Source organism: Gasterosteus aculeatus, chromosome 2 (genome assembly GCF_964276395.1).
Source record: "Gasterosteus aculeatus chromosome 2, fGasAcu3.hap1.1, whole genome shotgun sequence".
In the NCBI taxonomy this organism is placed as follows: Eukaryota; Metazoa; Chordata; class Actinopteri; order Perciformes; family Gasterosteidae; genus Gasterosteus; species Gasterosteus aculeatus.
In genome coordinates, this window is record NC_135689.1 from 19,135,206 (window position 1) to 19,154,185 (window position 18,980).

The 18,980-nt window shown below is 42.2% G+C and overlaps 2 protein-coding genes and 1 long non-coding RNA gene across 3 annotated transcripts; 1 reads left to right on the forward strand and 2 right to left on the reverse strand.

Annotated features, from left to right (window-relative positions):
• Positions 1-954: 954 nt before the first annotated feature.
• On the reverse strand, positions 955-3,934 carry LOC120829473 (keratin, type I cytoskeletal 18). The gene is made up of 7 exons (XM_040193590.2): positions 3,336-3,934; positions 2,657-2,739; positions 2,418-2,574; positions 2,047-2,211; positions 1,830-1,955; positions 1,493-1,716; positions 955-1,134 (listed from the first exon to the last, which is right to left on the reverse strand). The coding sequence occupies exons 1-7, from the start codon at positions 3,723-3,725 to the stop codon at positions 1,008-1,010; spliced, it is 1,272 nt and encodes a 423-aa protein (XP_040049524.2). The 5' UTR covers positions 3,726-3,934; the 3' UTR covers positions 955-1,007.
• Positions 3,935-4,193: 259 nt separating this feature from the next.
• Positions 4,194-9,325, reverse strand: LOC120829471 (keratin, type I cytoskeletal 18). Its single transcript, XM_040193589.2, has 7 exons — positions 8,790-9,325; positions 7,006-7,088; positions 6,544-6,700; positions 5,532-5,696; positions 5,317-5,442; positions 4,884-5,104; positions 4,194-4,765 (listed from the first exon to the last, which is right to left on the reverse strand). Exons 1-7 carry the CDS (start codon positions 9,225-9,227, stop codon positions 4,651-4,653), a joined length of 1,305 nt encoding a protein of 434 aa, XP_040049523.1. The 5' UTR covers positions 9,228-9,325; the 3' UTR covers positions 4,194-4,650.
• On the forward strand, positions 7,087-11,085 carry LOC144389473 (uncharacterized). Its single transcript, XR_013453562.1, has 3 exons — positions 7,087-8,642; positions 8,750-10,559; positions 10,954-11,085. It is a non-coding gene; the product is annotated as an uncharacterized LOC144389473 (long non-coding RNA).
• Positions 11,086-18,980: the final 7,895 nt, after the last annotated feature.

Below are 18,980 nucleotides of genomic sequence, written 5' to 3' on the forward strand. Positions count from 1 at the left end.
TGCTTCTACTCTTTCTCTGGAAGTCCCTCTCTCTCTGGTCTCTTCCGCCCAGCGTCTTTGTGGCCGAAGGGGGGACACAACCAAAGTATAACAAAGACTCTGAGTGTTAGAGAAGACAGCTTTACGATTTCAACCTCAATAACTTAGAGCAAGATGGGCATGGCTACAAAGACACACACACACACACACACACACATCAGCCGTTGAGAAACTGATGCAAATTAGGCAACTTTTACTAGTTGTCAGATGCATTTGGGAAACCAGTCTTTAAGCCAATTTCGAAGAATGATTAATCGCTCTCTCTGTGGATGTTGCAATTAAATCTTTCCAAACTAAAAAATGACATTGTTATGATGAATAGTGGATTGATTGAGTAAAACTGTCCAAAAATGTCACAGCCAATTACCCAAATCTTTTGCTCTCCACAACATGTGATTAAGTTATGCAGCTATTCATCCAAGTCCAAAAGGGGTTGTATCGCACAGGAACCAGACTGACTAATGGGAATGTAAATAAACAGAAAGCAGAGACACAGGACTGCCTGAACAAGGCATGGGAATAGGGGCCTTTTGCTTTCTACAGGACGGGGCTGAAGAACTGTAGGTCACAATGTGAAATTCTCAGATGCTGGAAGAATTTCCCGCACACACAGCAGCTTAGGTGTGTTTGAGTGGGGGGGTTTATGTCAGGAGGTCGGACAGTTATCAGTGTTTATGCATCTGGTAGGGAAGTCAATGAACTGTAAGGATTTTTTAGTCTAAATGCTAAGCTAATTTAACTGCCGGCTATTGCTTTATATCTAACATTCAGAGATAAAAGAGGTTTTAATGTTAAAATCCAACTCTCGACAAAAAAGCAAATGAAAAATATGAGCCATCACATCCACGTCCATCCATCCATCCATTATATGTAATGATTGTCTATTTAATGCTTAAAAAACAGTCAGGGTGAATATTACTTTTTGTTTTGTTTATTTTATTTTTTGGTGGTCTTCTGCAAATCAGTTGTTACAGAGAAACAATTTCACCGGTTTGGACATCTTTGCTCTCTGACACCACTACGCCATTCACCAGAGTCTGAGTGACCGTCAGCACTTTGGTCTGCATCATCTTTGAATCAACTGCCTGCTGTAGACTGTGAACAAAACAGCAAAATCAATCCAAAGTTGTTTATCAGTAAAAAACATAGTTCTTGTAATTATATTATTCATGACACTATTTTGGCATTAAATATATACCTTCTCTTTAATGTATCTGGTATATCCAGATGAAATTTAGCATTTGAAATTAGAGGCATGGCTCTAATGAATGCGTCTGATGAACTGCTAATTTCCATATGAGAGTTGCTTTGCGTTTGCACAAAGTTAATTTGAATATATATTTGCCTCCGTGAGATGACATAAGATGTAATATCTGTCAACCCAGGAAGCAGAGCAATGCATGTTTGGCTGTCAGCAAAGATGTGAACAAGCATTTATCCTCCTCATACTCACGTAAAGTCTGCCTCGCCGTCCAGCAGCCTCCTGTACTCAGCGATCTCGGCCTCCAGTTTCACCTTGATGTCGAGCAGGCTCTCGTAATCCCGTGTGCTGTGGTGGATGTCGGTGCGGATGTGAGTGAGCTCCTCCTGCAGCCTCAGGAGGATCACGTTGTACTTCTCCATCTCTGTGTTGTGGCGCATTTCAATGTCGTGCATTGTTGCCTTCAGCGATGCTTGCTGTCAAGAGGCAAAGAGGTAGTGCAGTAGGGAAAGAGACAGACTTGAGAGTTGTTTGAAAACATTGATACAAGTCACGTCTGTGACTCATCACTGGGCACAAATGTTCTTACCATACTAAACTCGGCCTGTTTTTCAATGTCCAGTGCTTGATACTTCCTATTAGTATCTGATAACATAGTGTTGGCTTCCTTCAGAGCCGTTGAACTCTCAGTCACTTGGACCTGCACTTCTGTGACCTGGACAGAAAATAAAATACTAATAGTATATAGGATAGGTACTTGACAAAAGTAGTTTGTTAACCCCAACATTTTGGCATTGACAAATTACCTGAGAATCATGCCATTTTTTGAGCTCCTCCTGGTTGTTCAGGGCTATCTTCTCATACTTGGCCCTCATCTCCTCCATGATCTTGGCCAGGTCCTGTCCTTTTGGAGCGTCAACATCCACATGGACGCCGACCTTGGTGATCTGGGAATGCAATTCCTCAACTTCCTGTTGAGGGGGGAAATATTCAGGGAGGGATTTCCTGAAAAGGCCTTGTGGGTTATTCAATGCAAGGAGCTTAAGGGGCAAGGCGGATTGCCATAACTTTAAGTAATTATGGGCTAGTATTGGGATTATTTTTCTCCTTGAATTGTGTTTCCATCATTTAGGTTGATTCGGCCAAATGCAAATCATCTTTGACCAGTGTCCCTCACCATCTTGTGGTTCTTCGTCAGGATGATCAACTCTTCCTTCAGAGACTCAATGTCGCTCTCCAAGTTCAGGCGAATAACATTAGTGTCGTCAAGAATCTTCCTCAGTCTGGCCACATCGGCCTCCACTGTCTGACGCGTAGACATCTCAAACTCAAATCTGACAAATCAAGCCGCACATCAGATGCGTTCATGCTGGATGGAAAGCTTGTTTGATTTTGGATGAAAAACTGAACACTCACTTCATTCTGAAGTCATCGGAAGCAAGCCTTGCGTTGTCCATCGAAATAGAAAGATGGGTATTGCTCGTGATCATGTCAAAAATCTGGAAGAAATTCAATTGTTTGGAAAAGACTGTAAAAATAAAAAATAAATTGCGGTGACACACTCTCCTCCCACGAGTCTTTTTAATGGGCCCGTGAACCGTAACTTTAATAATATTCACAATTAAATATCTCCCTTTGACAGCGTGCTGTAAAGTCATAAAACAAAGGGGCTTATTGCTCATAGCTCGACCACAGAGGTGAAGATTGTGCCTTGATATAATAAATGTTGTAAAACAAGTCAGAGAGATCCATAAACTCTCATTGACCAACCCATTGTGTATAATACTAAAACATTTCTTGAGACTGAAATGGATTTTGCTCCAACTTCATTTCACCATTTTGAGGAAGTAAGTGGACATGGCATTTAAATCTTGATCAACTAAAAGTTTCAGTACTATAAAATACATTTTGGAGATCAATATGTGAACCTTTTCTGTCACTTTGAGAGCTTGCCTTTGTCCGTAAATGCAGAACACCTAAAGAGACCCAGATTTGTCTCTGACAACTATGTGGTTAGGTAGAATACAAAGAAACCCTTTTGCTTTTAATTAATGATTCGAAACGGGTGTCATTAAATATTTACTGATTGACTCACCTTGGCCCTCAGCTCCGTGATGGTTGCGTTGTACTTACTAAAGTCCTTCCCATCTAAGTGGCCTCTCTTCTCTATGGTCTCCCTGATCTTGATCTCCAGACTGCTATTGGCTTTCTCCAGACTCCTCACCGTCTCCAGGTAGCTGCCCAGCCGGTTGTTCAGGTGCTGCATGGTGGCCTTCTCGTTTGTGATGACCGGGGACCCAGAGGACATGCCGTGGTAGTCATAGCCCCTCCTGAAGCCGCTGCCAACCTGTGTGCCGTACGCAGTGGAGATCTTGATCCCACGGCCACCTGCCCCTCCGCTGACACTGTAGGCGTAGGGCTTGTTCATCTCTAGGGGTTTGATAATGTTTGCCGATTTGGTATTAATCAGTTGTCCGTACTCCATTGTTAAAAGAAGAGTGCTGATCAATCAAAGGGAGAAGCTGTCTGTCTTTGTGCAAAGGCTGAAAGGATGATGGCAAGGCTGCAGGTCTTATATATACAATATTTTGTCCTGCCCCTCCTCTCTTATCTATATTACAGTTGTACCTTAGCCATCTTAGACTTTGCCCCTAAAACACCCATTATAAACTGACTTTCATATTCATTTTTGAGTTTCTCATTATCAGCCAGTTCTATGAAATTGTTGACCATAAGTGCAATAGAACTGCACCGGCATGATTTAACTGACTTGGAACACACTTTCTGGAAAGAGTAACAGCAATAATAAATAAGGCCTACAAAATGTGTGTGCAGCGATTTATGATAGAATGAGAATGTATAGCACAATCCTTTAAAGTTGTTAAGGCAACAATCGTTTCATCCTTCATCTCTACATCTTTACTTTCAAACAACAACATCACGTTCACACATCTTGAGATTCTATTTCTCAAATGGATTTTATTGATATGTAGGAACGTCACAGTGTAACAGGCAGACTTAACTGGAAAGAAAGAAAACCAAAGATGATGACATGTAAAGCACGTTTTGGATTAATTTGCTTTTTTATTACTTTTGAATATAACACTGCGATTAGTTTTGCTCTGGGAGAAAGAAAAAAAATCACAGTTCCCCGATATTTAGCGTTTGTTAAGCATCTGCGGGTGAGTACATAAACTAATAAATACATCATGATGAAATAAATAAAAGATGATGCAGTTTTCTTCCGATCCAGTTTTATTTCATCGGCCTGTGGAACAGCTGTAAGCTCATGAAGTTGAAAGAAATTGAAGCAGCGGTTAGTGCTCTGAGACTACGAAGAAAGGAGATCAATGCCAGCCAATCGTATGTTGGTGTCAGGATGCGGTGACGGTGATCGATGCTTCCGGGATTCAGAGATTCTTGGTTTCTGTGCTGGAGGACACCACCTTGCCGTCAACCACGGTCTGCGTGACGGTCATCACTTTGGTCTTCACTGTCTTCTGGTTCTCCAGAGCGTCTTGGAGCCTGAACGGAAAACATCGAGAACAAAATTGTCAGGTGGTTTCTTTAGACAGATTCATTCATTCTTTGGTCACATTAGTTTGACAACTCATGTCATCAACATTTTCATTCATCTACGTACGAGAAGTCTTCCCCGTCCAGCAGCCGCCTGTATTGGGCGATCTCAGCCTCCAGCTTCATCTTGAGGTTGAGCAGGCTCTGGTACTCCTGCGTCTGCTGCTGGATGCTGTTGCGCAGCTGCGTGAGCTCGGCCTCCAGACCCAGGAGAATGGTGTTGAGTGCCTCGATCTCCATGTTATAACGCATCTCTGTGTCCCTCAGCGTGCCCTCCAGGGAGGATTTCTGCCAGAATGAGCAAGGGGAAAGGAGAGTAGGCATCAAAGGGATTCACAGGGAACGTGGCTCGCTGAAGACAGCTTCATAGTGAGGGGTCACTAGAGTGTGAAGCGTGTGACAACATAGTTGTTTCGAGAGCCTTGAAGTGAGAGTGCTGAGTAGGCCGTGGCTGCGTTCTTTGGGGTAAATGAAGTGTGCGCTGACTGAGTTCTGCTCACCATGCTCCTCTGTGATTCCAGCTCGATCTCCATGGTTTGAAGCTGTCTGCGCAGGTCATTCACCTCTGTCTGGGCTCCCTTCAGAGCCTCTGTGTTCTGGCTGACTTGGGTCTGAACTTCCGTTATCTGAAATGAGGGTTGAGTAAAGAAATAGGTAAATTTTAAAAACACAAACTGGAACTTTGCACACGATAGTTCCCTTGTCAATTGTTTACCTGAGATTCATGCCATGTTTTCAGTTCTTCCTGGTTCTGCAGAGCCGTCTTCTCGTACTTGGCCCTTATGTCATTCATGATCTGAGCCAGGTCGTGTCCTTTAGGGGCATCGACATCCACGTGGACTCCTGACTGGGCGATCTGGTTACGAAGCTCCATTACTTCCTACAAAAATAAACATGGATAGAGGGGTTCATGGACAAAAATCCCAAATCATGTACACTCCATCTATTTCAGTGGTGCTAGCTGAAGTCATGATGCTCGATTAAAGGAAGCAAAATTATGTGGTATAAAACCAATTTAGAAGTTACCTCTTACGTGAAAATCACAACATCAACGCAAAGTGTTTAAAATATGTATATAACGTAGCTTATTTAACTATGTCAGATCACATATTCAAAGTAACTTATGTTACATAGCTTATGTAATGTTACCTTGTCATGTATATAGCATAGCCTATTTAACTATCCAACATGTGTCACTTCATGCCACTCTGTTAATTATGTAATTTAGCCTATTTAACGTTACTATGCCACTTACATGACCATGTCCATTTTATCACGCTATGTATATAACGTAGCGTAACTCCATCATATATGTAACGTAGTCTAAATAATATATAAATAATAATAATGTACTTATGTTATTTGAACTCTGTGGTGTTCTCTCCGTTGTCTATATTACATAGCATAACTCCATCCCTCTTCCCACTGTTGTTTACTCCAGCTTCAAGTGCGCCCTGCAACAGGTTTAGGACTTGTTGGGTTCAAACAGTAATGATGTCGGTCAGGATTAGGGAGAGGCAAGCAAATATTTAGTCAAGGTGAAAGGTGTGGCTGCTTCCTCAAATGATGTCCGGAGGTCTTTTAAATGGGGCTTCTGAAAAGACTTGGCCATACTAAGGGTTGAATAATAAGTCCTGCATACCCTTGCTACTTACCAAAGATGACTAACCCTATCTCTAAAGTTGCGCCTCATTTGGTAGTCAGATGTTTTTTCCCATGATACTCACATTTTCATGGTTCTTCTTGAGGTGGATGAGCTCCTCCTTCAGGGTCTCGATCTCGCTCTCCAGGTTCAAGCGGCTCATGTTGGTGTCGTCGATAAGCTTCCTCAGACCGACGATGTCAGCCTCCACCGACTGGCGGATGGCCAGCTCGGACTCAAATCTATGGCAGGGCGGTGAGGGCACGGTCAAAGCCTGGTACACTCTCTGACTGAATAACCTCATGACCAAAGCTACTGAATGTACCCACAGCTGGGATCTATCCTGGTTTAAATGTATGTGGTACCTATTTGCCCAGCATACAATATGTAGCCCAGCTGTGTTTGCTGTGACATTTAATTGACAAAACAACAGAAAGGGCTCCACCAACAGCGATACCAAGGTGATGAAATGCGATCACGACGCTGCGCATTCATGTTACCCGCAGCTGTGTGTTTTCGGGCTTTACAGTTGCCGGGTGGAACTTACTTCACCCTGAAGTCATCGGCCGCCAGGCGAGCGTTGTCGATGTTGAGAATCAGGCGGGCGTTGTCAGTGGTGGCGTCAAACACCTGGGACAAAAGAGGAGGGATATCAGGTTTGCAAACATTAAAGTCAAAAAAGCATTTTAAGTATGTGACCTGACAAACAAATACAAAGTAACCAACAAAAAAAAAAGTATTTTTTCACAAACTGGCTTTAATGTGACCTGCCATTTTACTGTTCATTCGTCGTTATAGTTTATTTATTATTTACTCATATGAATTTTAATTCAGAGCTGTTTTTTCCTCCTATCAATTAGTTGTAGTGTTTGGTCTTACTGTTTCCTCCCTTGGGGTCGCCTTAGTTTGTCTTGCTTGATTGGACTTTTTTAAGCTTTTCCTTTATCAAAGACCTTTGTCAAAGAACTTTGTTAACTGTTTTTGTAGATAAAGTTGATATTATTACTTTCACTGTTCACTGTCTCTATTGATATGAGTGAATAGATTTAGCCTGAGATGAAAGAGTGCCAAAGTCTGATCAAAGGAGGAAAGAACAGATGGTGTGAGTATTTGCTTTAGCTGTCACAGTACGGTAGATAAGGTGAACTGACGTCATCCAGGCGACAAAGTCCACTAGCCAATCAATGGCTTCCAGGCAGCAACTGTCTCTGCCAGGGGAACCGGATCTTGTCTACAGGTCTGAGGCAGGTGATTTGCATGAGCTTGGTGATGGCAGTTGTGTGTGTGCGCCCGTGTGTGATCATGTGAAAGCCTGTGTGTGTTTGTATTTGCATTGCAAGTTGAGTTTGTGTATTTTCAAATATGGACTGAGGATCCCCATTTGAGGGATTTTTGTATCTGGCCAAAAAAGATGAAATATGAGGCAACTTGGACATCACATCACCTTCTTCCCATTTTGTCTCTGTCATTATTTTCTGAAGGGCTGGTTTGACGTTGACTAAATGTTCATCCACAAGGAAAAAGTTTTTAGGGGTTGCTCCATTGGGCACAACTGGAATATTTCATTTCAAAACTGCACTTAATAAATAGCTCCAGCAGGACACGTGTCACATAGTTCTTGTTCAGTCAATCCCATCTTTTGAGTGAATAACTAACTCACTGTCCTTACTTTCAGTTAAAAAAAACCTTTGTGCCTATTTGGGCCGCGACAGGTAAGTGTGAAGTTAATGATATTATCAGATGAATTGCTCACAAAACAAATATGAAACAAAGAACAACTCCCACATGGACAATTCCATTTGGGTTAAGTGACTTTTCCTTCCTCCCTTCCCTTATCACCTTCTATTGAATGTATACACAGTAGCAGTGACTGTCTTCAACGCCATTGTCCAACCAACAATACACCAGGGTTTGTGTTGCACTAAACAAAGCGGAAACAGGGCGTTGAAAGTCATGATAAATGAGGGGCCCCTTTAAGTCCCTGAACTCTGTTGTATTTCTCACTGCTTTCCTGTTTGTCTGAACGCCCCCCCACCCCCAACCCATCCCTCTGATGTTCCAACATTCCTGCACCATACTGTTTCCGGTCCCACCCTACGCCCCTTGATCCTGCCGGCCACCCGGAGTAGCCAGGCACTGTGCCAAGCAGTACTGTTGGTGCGGGTCGGTGGGAACAGAACCGTGGTAAACATTGTCATGACACGTTTATGCTCAACCCTACTTACATCACATCCTTTCACGTTTCATTCATTAAAATGCCCCCCTCTGTTTGATACTTAACAAATCTACAGATGCCCGTGGCCCGCCGTCTGCTCCCCCAGCGCCCCTCACCTTCTTCCTCAGGTCGTCCAGGATGACCTGGTACTTGCTGTAGTCCCGGAAGTCGGGCCCGCTCTTCTCCAGGGCCTCCTTGATCTTGATCTCCAGCTTGTGGTTGGCCTGCTCCAGGCTCCTCACCGTCTCCAGGTAGGAAGCCAGCCGGTCGTTCAGGTTCTGCATGGCAAACTTCTCGTTGCCCATGATGTCGCCGCTGTTCCCGCTCACCTGCATGCTGCTGGAGAAGCCCCCGGCCCCGGAGCCCGCCGACCCCATGCCGGCCCCCAGCCCGCTGCGGACGGTGGAGGAGATGCTAATGCGAGACCCGCCGGCCCCACCGTGGATGCTGGAGGCCCTGTAGACGGGGGCAGAGGTGCGCTGGAAGGACATGGCGGGAGCATTGCTGCCGGCGGAGGAGCGCACGGAGTATGTGCTTTGCCTGGAGGTTTTCATTGTGGCTGCAGAGTGTGGACTCAGAGAGAGGCTGTGAGTGAGAGAGGGAACGAGAGCTGCTGGACAGGCAGAGACGGGGGCTCACAGACAGAAGGCTGGAGGAGAGTGAAAGCCGTTACACTATTTAAACCTTTTGGGCCCTCAGGTCCGCCCCTACGAACACTCCCCCTCACCCTGAGTCACCTCCCTTTTTTCCACCGGCCTTAACCGCGAAACTGCTCATAGCATGCCTTTGTCCTTCACAGGCTTATAGGAGCCCAATTCTGAGCACTCAACTTAAAGACGAGAACATTAAAAAAGAAAATGACCAATAGTGAGGATTACTAAGATTTTACTAATCTGAACGTAAAGTCCAAAAACACAATTTAATCTATTTCAGCAATTCCCCAAAGATGGTGAAAAAACCCAATAGATTTTCTCTGAGTTTTTTGACAGGTTTTTGAGTGACAATGAAGCGTTAGTTATATTAGGACACAATTAACAATTCATTTTCAGTTTTAGTCCCTTTTAGAGGAACGACTTTTGATAAAAAGATGAGGAACAGCAGCCACAATCTTTAGATGATGAGACCTGGGTATGAAGCTATACCGGGGAGGAATTTGTTACATATGTGCAAGGTATCGCAATCAAATATTTCAAATTGTGTCACCCACATTAGACTCATCGACTCATTGGCTTTACAATAATTACTTCTCGAGAATGTTTTGCAATCGGCTCAGTATTCAGCCGCAAAGGGTTTCATCACCGTCTTAAGTCACTCTGGGAAGGTGAGATCAGTTCATGTCACACCTGGGAGAGTGAGACGACTCCTAAGACTTATACAGTAAGTGCGTGAAGTTTTTCAGGAAAAAACATTTGTTGAACAAATTGTGGGAATGGAAACGACTCACTTTTAATGCTTTTAATGGCTTATCTCAGTATCTAGAAGTCACGCATGAAGCAAACAGCAATACACTACGACTGTTTTGTTTTTGTTCTTTTGACTGTGTGATCTGTCTAGTAATGAATGGAAAACTAGTGTCTTCAAACTGAAGGAAAAGTATACAGGACTAAATATTTATAATAGCATGTATTGTATTTCAAAAAAAGGTTCAGCCAACATGCATAGCACATGAATTGTAGAAGACAGGACACAAAGGTTTGGTCCCTTTAGAGCATTGACGTGTGATAAACCTGGAGATAAATCAGATAAAGTTCTCCAAGGTGTTAGGTGGCTGCAGATGTTATGTGACGAACAGTATGTTGTCTATCTAGCCGGACATGTGGCTGATCCGTCCCCTTCCCATAGAGGATATGGTTTGAACAAAGGAACAATTCCAGTCTCCTCAGTAGGTACGTCAGAACAATAACTTTTCTTTACGGGTAAACATAATCTGGAAGCCCCCCTGTTGGTTTTTAAGACAAGCGCATTCCACACACATGGTACTTCTACTTATTAATGGCTGTACCAGGACAGAAATTGCCTTTTTCTTTTGGTTTCTAGTTCCACGTTAACTTTTGTTGCTCGTTTAAAGTCGAGTAAAAGAAAAAGCATGAAAGCTGTCTATGACCAACACTTGAATTTAGTCTTTTCCAGGGTTCAAACTATAAACAACAATTATTTGGATATCCTATTTTGTCTGCTTGCCCACAGTCGTCTGCATCTTCTTGCTTAACATGTTCTGTGTTTGTCTGCGGTCGTGTTCGGTCTCATCTTGTCTCCTCAACTCCTCTGTTTGTTTTTTAGGAAGGAACACGCAGCAGGATATTAAAGTATAAAGAGCTCCTGATGAAAAAACAACATTTGTACTCCCATGGAGCAGGCGAACAAAAGGGATTCCTGTAAATCATGACAGGGACTTTGAAAGAGATAAAACATCTGTTATAATAACATTGGTAAAAATGTAAACTATTAAAAGTTATCTGTGTTTATCCAAACACAGAAAAACAGTGGCGGTTAGAGGGGGTCTTTTCTTTGGTTTGTCTAGCGTTGACAAGGATGACTCCAGTGTTTTGTCTGGTCTCGATGGCTGCCACGCCCGGCACAGAAAACAAAGATTAAGGTACTGTGATGATGGCCCCTATAGAGCAGATAAAGGTGCTCGGTTTCAGAGTCGATAATAAGATAAATGATGGGGATTGCCGCAGGGTTCAGTATCAGGGCTTTTCACAACAACAAAAGGTTTAAATTATTTATCTGCCATTTAGTTTAACTGGGTTGGGAAAGAATCAAATCGCTCCCATATCTCCTCCCATAAACTACCCTGGTGTCCCTTTTAGTAACAGACAATGTTGTCACAGTGAGGTTGCCAGGTATCGTTTCATCATGTCGGTAAAGAGTCCTATACTTAAATATGTGCTCATCAAATTCATCTGGAAACCAGTTGTTTATTAAGTAATCTATCTCTTGGAGAAATAGAGGAAAAGAGTATTTCATATAGAAATAACTGAGAAAAAAAGTATTTCAACAAACCCATTTGTTTAAGGGGCTTGCTTTTGTTCCACCAGGTCTAATGACAACATGAACACCTTTCATTCGGGTATCTGAAATAAAGTAATGATTTTCCTCTTTGTTTCATCTTGCCGGACTTAACTGTTATTGCATGTCAGATGTCGGTAAAACATGAATTATTTTACACTAGCTCTAGATTAGGCTTTAAACTCCATTTTTATGTGAAATAAAAATGAATATGAAAGCGATGAATGTTGTTGCAAATGTCCAACTTAAAAGTTTGATGTGTTATGCCATTTGCCACAAGTTTATGCAAGTAGCAACGCCACCTAAGACTTACGACAGAGGTTAAGGCCCATTATCAAGAATTTTCTACCGTCATGACCGTGATAGTCATCACCCACTGGGAATAGTTCCCCTCCCAACTTCACTTTAATCTCCCCTCCTTCCAACACAGTTTGTTCCCCTACATATAAACAATTTATGGAGTGCTGCACATTTCTTTTAAGTGTTTTATAGTTCTAATTATGTTGGATTGATTCATTATTTATGTAAGAAATGAAAAAAAGATATGCTATAAAAAACCACCCTAAACTTTTGTATGTTTTTTTCTCTAACTGTCTTGTGTTTTTTTCTAACTGTCAGCAGTCCACCATCATTTATTTTCTCAGCTGTCTTCCCTTCAGGATTCATTTCTCTTTGATGAACAGCAGAAAACATAGTGTGCAGCAGAAAACCACTTTCAGGTGTGCCATTTGATCTTATCTAGAAAAAATTGAAGCTTTGGTCTTAAAAGTTGTGCAGATCAAGGCCAGGTGGTTGCGTTGAAAACCAGTGCTTGTTCTGTGTACATATATGTGGATATTCATATTAACTAGACCTTTCACAACCTTAATATACGTGCCAGCGTTAGATGTGGGAGTGGCAGTGCTTACCCATGTTCACCTCACCCCTCTGCCCCTATCAACCTTGTGCAATAATGCCATTGACGCGGAATCTGGGAAGTCACAAGACAGTTACACCTGCAGTGCGACAAATGCTCTGCCAGGCCATGCTCTCACTTTTGCTCGATATGTGGGCGGGTGAAAGAGCCAAAAGTGTTCGTCTATATATGGTATTTATAATGTCCGTGTGAAAGCCACCTCCATTTATCACTGTTTGGACAGTGCTGTGTTTGGTTACAAGGGTTATGTTTGTTGTTAATGCTGAGATAACATACTCGTGAGTTTGACTCATGATCATCTGATTTTGTGTTGTAACTCTTTAAGGGGGGGGGGGGAATAACTTACAGCGGCTCGAGTGGCTCACACAGACTGTTGGCTTTTGTTCAGCTTGACCATCGTTGCTCAGTTCTGGCCTCAGAGGTCAGAACACCCACGGAAATTCCAAAATCCGCCCTGCCAGTAGGAGAGAAGTCTCATTTAGTGGCCTCGTCAAGAGATTGTCCAGTAACTGACCTCAGGTCAGATATCGATGGATATTTATCACTCGTTCAGCAGAAGGACAAAATACTACAGATCATTTCAGTGGAACTCCCAATAAAACCTACTGACACAAAGGCCTCCATTCCCAACTTACTCACTGCCTTAATGTGACTGTAAATATATCATCTGACAGGTTGGTCTCTGTGTTACACCACTGACTGAAAGTGTGAACACGCGTCAAACTCAGTATATCATTGTGCGATAGTAACATCGTAAGGAAGCTGGTGGATGGAAAACACTTGCGTGCAGACATTTCAAAGGTGTTTGGAACATTCCAACCAGGTGGAGGGGGCCACCACAGACAATGCTGAATCACTGGTCTGATACGAGACAGAACTGGTGTCGGGAAATGTTTGTGTTCCTGTTGTGTGTGCGTGAGAAAATGACTCCAGATGGTGTGTTCCTTTCTATGCCTATAGAACCCAAACAATGCGCGCTGCTCAGAATTAAAGGAATGAATGCTGCTCGGTTCCAAGATTCCAGACAAGTAATTATTCTGCAGGTAAGAAGGGCGTGGTAGGCTTGATGGATTCCTGAATAGGTCTTGTGGTGCAGGTCCAGGACCCTGAACCAATCCTCTATAAAAAAAAGATTGTATTTATTGTTGGACTTTCAATGAAACGTAAACAATATAAGCACAAATACAGATACGGAAAAAAAACAACCACAAATTGACCCAACCCAAGAAAAAGTGGTGTGGAGAATGAAAATAGATACGTGTTACGTTGTGCTAAAAGACTGCGTTTAATATAAGAAAATGAATTAGATCATAAAAAGACTGAAGGCTAGGATTCTTGACTTGGCTTGGAACAGGATACTCTGTTAGGAAAACCATTAAGAAAATGAATCTGCTGCCTTTTTCTGGCCGAATGAAGAGCAAACGCTCTGCAACTGACATCCTGTCACAGAGAGTCCCATGGCCTGCCTACCTGTGCTCACAGACACGAAGAGGCAAGGGACGCGCTGCATGCAGGTACATTTCAACGGCTCGGTCATTTCGCGGCTCGGTCATGCTTTAGTGTCTGCATGTATGGAAAAAAAAACAAATATGTCATCCATGAACGTTTTTCAGAAACCCTTAGAAAGGACACTGTGCTAAGTGTTTTATTGAAAACAATTCCTTTTTATGTTGATTCAACATTTCTTTTAAATGCATCATGTTTTACTGACCTATTGACAACTCAGCTGATGTGGCTCCCTTATACAGTCAAAAGATAGGACACACTTTCTCATTCTCAATTCGAAAGTGTGTCCAAATCTTTGACTAGTACTGTATATTTGACATTTTAAAATAAAACCTTTCTCAACGGAAAGAAATGGTTGTTTTGTCAGTGGGTGTTAACATACATATATTAGGGCTTGCACAATGTATTTGAAGGTGAAATGAAGAAGTCATGGATGAGAGTGCGTTGGGGACCTGTGAGTTCTACCAAAGAGTGATTTACCAGGACGATACTGGGCAAAGAAGTTTGCAAGAGGAATAACATGTGTTTCTTGGAGAAGGAGTTCTGAGGAAGAAACACAAAAGGTGTTTAGACTTTAGATTAGATTGTGAAATCCCGTTGGAGGTTGTTATTCAGTGTTGATGACAGTTTCATACGGGCATTCAGGGAGCTCTGAGTGAGAATAGTTTGTATTTAGAGCAAGGCCTGGATACATTAAACCCCAACGATCTGACAGTACGCTTGAAGATCTTTTAAGGCCTTTTTTTATAACTCACAGTAGTAATGCTCTCTAAACCACTCGCTCTCTAAATCACTTTCTTTTTTCCCTCTACTTCAGCACACTCAGACATTCTTAGCCAGTCTGACTCCTCCTCCTCTTCCCCATCGCAACCCACATTCTTGCTCAATAATTTGCTCCCAGAATCCCTCCCTCTGACGTAGAGCCAGGAAAAGAAGCTTTTTTCTATTTTCTTTTTGCCACGTTACCGTGGAGACGAGAAACAAATTTGCACAGTTCTTTTTGGGGAAATTGCTGTGCTCGACTCAGGCCGTATGTTGTACACACCGCGTTTCACAAGCGTGTGTGAGTAAGGCAGCAGCCGGGGTTCTGTTTTTCAGAGCTACCTCCCGTCTCCCCCCTGTTTACAACCTGCAGTGCTGGATATTTTCACTCACAATGGGTTCATTTAAGTGGGCTGGCGTGTGGAAAATAAAGTCCTCCAAAGTGGTCTGAGTCCCAGTCAAGGATAAAAAAGAGGGGGGGGGGGGGGGGGGGGTAGGGAGTGAAAGAATAAGCACTGTCTGGTCTCACAGAATACTAGAACTGGCCAAGTTTGGCTCTCAGAAGAATCAGCCATTGATGAGACGTGTATGCGTGTGTAACAATCAAGTGTTGCTGTTCAGGACTCAGGCTTTTGATGGGAAGCCATTACATTCCAAGGACAATTTGGGGTTATCCTACACAGAATGGATTTATAAAGTGAGACTAAGGAACAGATTATTTTCTGTTAAAAGTCAAATTAATTTGTAATATAATTATTATTTTTTAATTATTTAATTGATATAATTAGTTAAACTGTGGCAGCCTAAGGGCTGATTTGCGCCCTTTGCTCTGAAAATGGCATACTCATGATAAAAAGTGTAATAACTCTGTAATTTGTTTGAAAGAAGAAAATTCTCTGGAAATAAAGGGTAGCCCACGTGTTTGTTCTGATTTGTAAAATAAATCGATAACACACAAAACGCACATATTTTGATAAAAAAAAAAACCTCATGATTTCATAATTTAGTTAGGAAACTATGAAAACAAAGGTAAGGGCCATTTATGATTTATATTCTGGATGCTTGGTGGTTATCTTTCAAGGTTTGTCTGAGAGAAATTATACTTATATCGGCGTCATCTCGGCTAGTGCTTAGCTAGCTTCTAGCTTTGCTGAGAAAGATAAACATAAGCTCCGCACATTTTTTGGACTAATTTGCACATCATATTGCATAGCTTGTTCTTTCAAACAATGTGAAGCATTCATATATTTGTTTGTGATGAGCACACAATATTCCGGAAGTTGCTTCTGGCTCGTTTCTCTACCGGTTTTGTACCTCAAACGGGGACTCTCGGGTGCAATAAAATTCATATACTGCTGTATAACTGGCGGTTTGCTACCTTTTGAATTCTTCCCAACTTGGTGTACTGATCATTCTATACGAGCTGCTACTATTACTATGCTAGCATTCACCGTTATGTGCTAGAGGGCAATACAAAACACAGTGTCAGCGTAGCCTGTGTAGCCAAAACAGGATGGTAACTTAGCGTTTTCAGCAGCCTCAGTCCGCAGGGTGTGTTCAGATTCGGGGTGTGGTAATACAACATTAATAAACAGCGATATAAGAAATACATATGTACTTTATTCAGTGCCTATTAAGTTGAATGTTTATTTAATACAGTTATGAATTTGACTCTGAGCATCATTATCCATTCATTTTTTCAAAATATAGATATTGCGATATAACCTCAGCATGGATGTGTTGTAAAAAGCCCAAGATCGGATGTGTCTGGAGCAGATGTGAGTGTGTCACCAGCATTTTTGGCAGAGAGAGAGAGAGAGTCTTATGACCACTGTCTGTTCTTTATCACAGAGCGTCAAATAACAATACACAAGGCTCTCTTAGTGTATTAAAAACCATGTGCTTTCATATCATTTCATTTTAAATTAAATTAGCCACCAAGTTATTGGTTGTACCAGACCAAAAAAGTTTTTTGAAACAAAACGTTATGCTCATTCAGAAGGCAGAACAAGACCATGGGGAAACCAGTTCACCCATATGTCTCTACTCGTTCTGAGAGCCCGCAGTTATATTTGTCCCATATGTGGACTGTTTTTTTTCACGTAGTGTATATTTTAGGTACGTGACCCATTCCTTCCACGTATTTACCTCATAGCGGAAAAGGCGGCACCTAGCCAAATGTACGGTAAATGGATTTGTAGAAAGGGAGGCCACTTCAGGGAAATCCTCCTAGAATGGGGGTATCCCCGTAACAAGGAAACCCTCCACATCCTGGCCTCCCCCCTCCTCTTTAGACGGACATTTGAAACCCAGTTCCAGCTTTCCACTCCTCTCGTCAGTCTTTCCCTCCAGTTCGTTCTATGTCACACAGCTGTGGACAGCTGCCTGGTTTGAATTTGTAGTAAATGGTGGGAAAAAGTATTGCTCTCTTTTCCTTTATTATTCCACTTACCTAATGTGACTTCTAAAGTTCAGGAGAAGAAATGTTAGGAGAGGAGAGAAACAAAGCTGGAGTAAGAAAGCGAGGAAGAGCCAATCTGTTGGTTTGACAAATATTGCATATGTTCACGAGTTGCAGCATATGCGTATGAAAATGCAAAATTACAATCTGCAGCGACCTCAGTGCTGCCGGCGTGGTGCTGGTGTCTGGTCTAGAGGGAATTTATCTGTCTGGCGGCCACATGTTGGCATGTCGGTAAATCAGTTACTGACCTTTTGGGTTGCCCTCCAACACGTAATGGAAAAAGATTTGTGGCTTGATAAAAACGTGTTTGCATCATTGCATTGTGGATTTATAGTGTTAAAGACTGACAATGCTGGAATCTCAATTGCCTGAAATAAGTCAATATATTTCTTTTACCCTATTGGCAGACATTCATTAATACAGTAACGTGTTTTGTTGAAGACGACCTAGAGAGTCACGTTTATTTATTTATTTGTTTATTTATTTATCATAGACTTTATTGCCCCGTGCATCGCCACTGCTGCTTTTCATCACGGACACATTTGTCCCGTATTTTCCTCCACAACTTTGTGCGCCTCTCGACCGGCAAACTGGCGTTTGCGGCGATCTACCTCCGTGAATCCAACCCGCTTCTACAACCCGCCAATGACTGGTTGTAGAAGTGCTAATATTTACTCTACCTAGTTGCGAGAAAGGAAAGGTCTGAAACTTAACCAAAACGGTGCCAGAGCCAAGCTCCCACCAAAATATTTTGTTTTCATCACGAACAAATAAAATAGTGGTTCACATCGTTCAAAATGTTGGATTTTAGGCTACAATTACCATTTATCCACGTCAATCGAGCGTCATCTACGCTCTATCCATTTTGGGTTCTGAGTGGCTAAGGGAGCTGTTCTTCTTTTTCTCGTCATGCTAGTTGGATCCATTAGGATCAGACGATTGAAAAGAGTGTTTGAAACGTGTGAATCGGCCAACCAACAGATTTTCATTCCTCACATTTCTCTGACGTGAGTCCTGTACTAAAGCCTCTCTAGTTCAGCTTCACTCTATCTACGTAAAAGTTTTTAACGATCACTGCATACACTGGGCTATGACCTACATGTGCTTTGCTTGGTATTTCTATGTTTTATAGAGCTGGAAACGCGGTTAATCTTTTTTTTTCAGGCGATTCTCAAAGTTTAAAGTTTTTTTTGTGTGCCATATTCATTTATTTCTTCACTAGTAACATATTAACATATTTTACACATCAGAACACTTACAGGGGTTGCCATTTATCCTGACAGAAAAAAGGTCCAGATAGACAGATAGAGTAGTTCCAGAGTAATTACACTTTTTTATCATGGGTATGACATTTTCGTAGCAGAGGCCCGAAAACAGCCCAGAGTGCAGCAGGTTTTCACAGAGCTATGGAGGGAAATAACAGATTGTGCTAAGCAGCAGATAACTCTGGCCCTGGCTCGACTGCCACTGCGAATCAGTTGGTGCTTTTAGTTGATTAATGCCCACATTGGCTTTGCATCATCTAAATTGAAGCACCGACAAAACATATCTACCTCCGGAAACACTGTAGCAGACGCTGTCACTCCAAAGATGAATAACACATGAATGAACTCTCTTTTTACAAATCTGCTGTTGGCCTCGACCTCA